At 57.9% G+C, this 4346-nt stretch overlaps 2 protein-coding genes across 3 annotated transcripts in view; one reads left to right on the top strand and one right to left on the bottom strand.

The window, feature by feature from the left end:
- Window positions 1–158: 158 nt before the first annotated feature.
- LOC127748921 (xanthine dehydrogenase-like) lies at window positions 159–4346 on the bottom strand. Of its 2 annotated transcripts, none has more exons than XM_052264601.1 (6): window positions 4236–4346; window positions 3820–3877; window positions 3157–3253; window positions 2730–2965; window positions 1830–2332; window positions 159–485 (listed from the first exon to the last, which is right to left on the bottom strand). In XM_052264601.1, exons 1-6 carry the CDS (start codon window positions 4302–4304, stop codon window positions 174–176), a joined length of 1275 nt encoding a protein of 424 aa, XP_052120561.1. In that variant the 5' UTR covers window positions 4305–4346; the 3' UTR covers window positions 159–173. The 2 variants fall into 2 exon arrangements, with proteins under 2 accessions (XP_052120561.1, XP_052120562.1); XM_052264602.1 differs by having other exon boundaries at window positions 159–482.
- The window catches only part of LOC113208672 (protein amnionless), a 7106-nt gene continuing 4112 nt past the window's right edge, over window positions 1353–4346 (top strand). Inside the window, exon 1 of the mRNA XM_052264600.1 lies at window positions 1353–1572. Within this exon, the coding sequence (XP_052120560.1) occupies window positions 1536–1572 (37 nt within the window). The 5' untranslated portion in view covers window positions 1353–1535. The remainder of the gene's footprint in view (window positions 1573–4346) is intronic.

The raw sequence follows: 4346 nt of genomic DNA, 5'->3' as shown, positions 1-4346 counted from the left end.
TGGCTTTGTGGCTGGCGCAGGTTTATGTAGTCCGACCCATGAGTACCCTACCCTACAGCCCCAACCCCAACACGCAGCAGTTCGGGTAGGGCCTCTCAGTGTCGCGGGTGCCTGACTATGGCCGTAAGGCAGGCAGCCTTCGCCTGGCGTTCCTGGTGGTCCTGGCGATCCTGTCAGCCGCACGGGTAACCCGAGTCCCTCGTGGCCTCTGCCCTATGCCGCCCCTGCTCTGATTGCCCCCCCCGCTCGCAACCGAGCAAAACCGCGAAAAAAGAAGAAAACACAGCCGGCCCAGGACCAGGTTTTAAGCCCGCGGCGCGCTCGACTCTGCTCGTCTGCTCACCGACTTCCGTGTTGCCTGTGATGATGCGTGCCTGCGGGTGCTGCTCCTTGAGGTGCAGCAGCTGCTCCAGACTCGTGGGCCGCAGCCAGGTGACGCGCGGCCCCACCACGCGTAACGCCTGCTCGTCCAGCAGTGCGCTCTTCTGCGAAAAAAAAAACAAAAAAAAACAGAGAATGTCGGGACAGGTGTCACTAACCATCTGATGGGTATGCATTAATTTGGGTTGCCCACCGTTACCCCCTAGGTACAAATATCATGAGGTCCCTATGGACTCCAATGATGGCCATCCTTCGGACCCCGTAATATTTGAATTCCCCAAATTCCCCTCTCCTCCAAATCCGAAAAGATCACGATGTATGGAAACGACCCCTAAGGTTCTGCGAACCCGGCGACGTGGCGCGAGGCAGAGGAGGAAAAGAATATTATATGCAGTCTTCTGGCGGCCCGCCAATGGCATTGGAGGCAGTGTATCAAAGGCTGCACTACGCATACGCAATCCGATCCAATCCGATCCGACCCAACACGCTGCTTCAACAGACACGTAATCTCTCACGGGCAAAAAGAAAACGAGACTATCTGGTTCAAATATTTTCGAGGAAGAGAAAGAGCAGAATCAGAACATTTTACCCAATCGAGCCACCGCTAAGTTTCCCGAACTCTATAGCCACGGAACAAAAAGAGAAGTGACATGCGAACTCACCTACCAGATGCCGTGAGGAATTCTTCTATCCTCCGTCATCATCCCGTTTTTTTTTGTTTTTTTTTTTGTTTTTTTGTTTTTTTATCTGGCTGCCGGGTATAGAATAAGCTTGGAACGACGAAAAGATTCATGCCTCAACTACTCCTAACTGGTAAGCGGTTAGGGTCAGTCACGGGTATTTAACCCGGACCGACCTCAACGACGCACATCCGCTGGGATCCTGCCTCCGACGCATTTCTTACCTATTCAACTCGTGCTTTGTTATGCCCGATAAGAGCCGCAACCTTAATCCCGATGCAGCTTAGCTACGTAATCATTACCCTAAGCTTCTTCGAGATAGTGCCTCGTCGGATTTTGTAGTGATACCATGCATGCGGATGGACGGGTTGCCCACTGACTGCGGCCACGATTCGATCGTAGGCGCATCCAATCGTTCGCCTGTACGCAGTTACAGTAAAACGTACTTTGAAAAGTTCCGTCGAGGAACTGATCATGAAAGCAGACAATGCGAATTTGACACCACCAGAAGGTACGTCCATTTCTCTTGGATTTATTCGGGAATTACGGGAGCTCGGCGCCTGCAAAACTCGGCGTAGGCCACCGCGCAGTACACGGATGCATTGTAGGCAAGATAATGCCTACCTACTAGGCGCCGTGAGCGCGTCCGGAGGCCAAACTTGGCAGGTTCGTAACGGGTAACGGCAAATGCTGTACTTCCTAGATGCCCCTCCCCCCTCCCTAGTCCGACGGCGGTTTTTTTAATCGTGGTAACAGGTGAGAACTTACCTTTAGCTCGGGTGGGAAAATGGCCTCTTGTGACGGGTCATAGGGGGTAAAGGTCTCCGCACTGTAGCACTTGTCATCGGAAGAGGTCTTCTTCAGTGCGCCGAGGGCGTGAACGCCTCTCTGATCGGGGAGCACGGGAACGCCGTTGACACGCTCCGTTCCGCACGTGTCGCCGTTGACGCTTCCGTTGACTTTGTGGTCGCCGATGACACTCCCGCTGACTTTGTAGTCGCAATCACCTCCTCCGTTGACTTTGTGCTCGCCGTTGTCCAGGCCGTTGGTTAGGCCGTTGACTTCTCCGTTGGCGCCGCCTGAGCAGCCCCCGCCGCCCACCTTGCAGCACTGGTCTCCCATGGGGCAGCCGCCGTTCCTCGGCCCGTTGCCGAGGTCGCCGTTCGGCAGTCCCTGTGTGCGGCTGGCAGTCTGCAGCGCCTCGTACTCCTCGGTGAAGGTCCGGAAGCCCTCGAGAATGGGGCGGTATCCCGTGCAGCGACACAAGTTGCCTGCAAGAGTCAAGCAGATCGACGGTCACTCAATCTGAACCGGGTGATTCAGAAAAGACGCGGGTGCGGGCGGATTTGCCTACTCGCTCTGCCCCTAAGGCGCCATATGGCGGCCCCTTGGGTGGCAAACCCGCCCGCGCCTGCGTCCTCTCTGAATCACCCGGCACAGCATCTGTCGCGCCCGACCGTGGTCAGGTGTGTTTACTCTGGTCATATGTCGGGTCAAGGAAACTCGTCCGGGCCAGAAAGAGGTGCCCTTGCGAGCGCCGCGGTTGCCTGGACTCGCGCCAAACAGAACCGCCCCCAAAACGCGACAAAGTAATAACCGGACAGGATCAGGATGACAACAGAAGTCAATGAAAAACCCCAACTCAGATCAGGGGGTACAGAGTCTCACCTTGCAGGGCCATCTCCAGGTCGTGCATGTTGGGCTTGGGCAGGGTGCGCAGCAGCGCGTACATGGACATGACGATGCCCGGCGTGCAGAAGCCGCACTGCGAGCCGTGCGCCTTGGCGATGCGCTCCTGCACGGGGTGCAGCCGGGTGCGCGTCGAGCCGATGCCCTCGACCGTGGTGACGGCCAGGCCGTGCATGGCGCACACCGGGGCCAGGCACGCGTTCACCGCCAGGTGCCTGGGGGGATGGTGTTAAGGAGCATACTACGTCCTGCGCCGTGTGCCTATACTTACAGGCCGAAAGCATGGTGTGTTGCCTACCCGCCGAAGCACCCGTGGGATGCTCTCACCCCTCTGGCTCCGCTACTGCTTCACCCCGTCGACGCCCTCCCCCCTTTCCCCCGCCCCGCCCTTGCCACCAAAGGATACCGTATCTGCCCCGTGCTGCGCTCCAGCCTGGACACCATGACGGTGCAGGCGCCGCAGCCACCCTCGGCGCATCCCAGCTTGGTGCCGCACAGCCGAACTGCAATCAGAGCGGGAGAATGTCATGTGTTTGTTATCCAGCGACGCCGTCCCGTCGCGGGCGGGGAGTGGAGTGGAGTGGACCGAATCAAGTGGCGCTGCCGCTGCTGGACGCGGGCCGCGACGAGGAAGCTCCGTTACGTAATCGAGCCACTTATGCGGCTGTGCCTGGGCGTGTGGGGCCGATAGCGAGGCTCCCTCCAGACCGGGTCCAGACCCAACATGCCAGGACCCTGAGACGGGAGGGGACCTGCTCCGTCGCCTCCGGGCCCTTGGGGCCTTCCAGGGCCGCCGGGGCCTCCGGGGCCCCCCTCAGGCTCGCAGCTTGTCCTTGACCATGGACGCGGCCCGGCGGCCCGGGTCCAGCCAGCGACTCGCAAAATTAGAGACGAGCAATAAAACGCAACATGCGAGAGAGAAGGAAATACAAATAGAAACGGCGTGGAGTGAGGTCCTTGACCTGTTTTGGTTGCTAAACAAGCAGTAGCGACGTATCACTCTATTGCGACTCGGCGAACAGACGGTGCACAAATATACTTATCATTGGGAAAACAACTTTTGACTTACGCTTATTCCGGAGATAGTAAAGAAGAGTCCACTCAGGATCCACATTGCTGTCCACGACCTGTAATCAGTTTAGGACTTTGATGAAGAGAGAAAGAGAGAGAGAGGGGGGGGGGGAATTCCACAAACAACAAAAGGAAATCCAGCTAGATGCTGGACGGGTCTTTTGTGTAATCAGTCTCCGGGTGGAGACCGCGGCGGTCTCTGGAGACAGCGCAGGTGGACGGGGCGGCAGGTGGTCACTTTTGGCGCGCACTGTACTAAGGCACATGGCAGGCTAAACCGGGGCCGCGTTGTTCCAATTTATTGGACGCCAACGTGTCTTATGCAAACTGCAGTCTTTGCCGGCTCCAGCAGTCAGCCCCCGGCGCGATGCCCGTCGGCGCCCGACCCAAAGCATCGTCTGGCAGCGGACTCACCTTCTTCCCGTTGACGAAAAACACGATCACGTTGGTCTCCATGGTGGCCGTCGGCAAGTCGTCGGCCATCTGCGGCCGAGACGAGGCGACTAGCCGGCTTTGGATGAAGCG

Source organism: Frankliniella occidentalis, unplaced genomic scaffold (assembly GCF_000697945.3).
Source record: "Frankliniella occidentalis isolate FOCC.00 unplaced genomic scaffold, Focc_3.1 Scaffold20, whole genome shotgun sequence".
Taxonomy (NCBI): domain Eukaryota; kingdom Metazoa; phylum Arthropoda; class Insecta; order Thysanoptera; family Thripidae; genus Frankliniella; species Frankliniella occidentalis.
This window is presented reverse-complemented; position numbering and strand designations above follow the sequence as displayed.

What these genes read in the sequence shown, in the direction of transcription:
- LOC127748921 (XM_052264601.1), bottom strand. Translation starts at nt 4,304, where the DNA reads ATGGCCGACGACTTGCCGACGGCCACCATGGAGACCAACGTGATCGTG. An exon ending in CCTGGAGATGGCCCTGCAAG is followed by an intron (nt 2,333 to 2,729) that starts GTGAGACTCTGT and finishes TGACTCTTGCAG; the next exon opens with GCAACTTGTGTCGCTGCACG. An exon ending in TTTTCCCACCCGAGCTAAAG is followed by an intron (nt 486 to 1,829) that starts GTAAGTTCTCAC and finishes TTTTTTTCGCAG; the next exon opens with AAGAGCGCACTGCTGGACGA.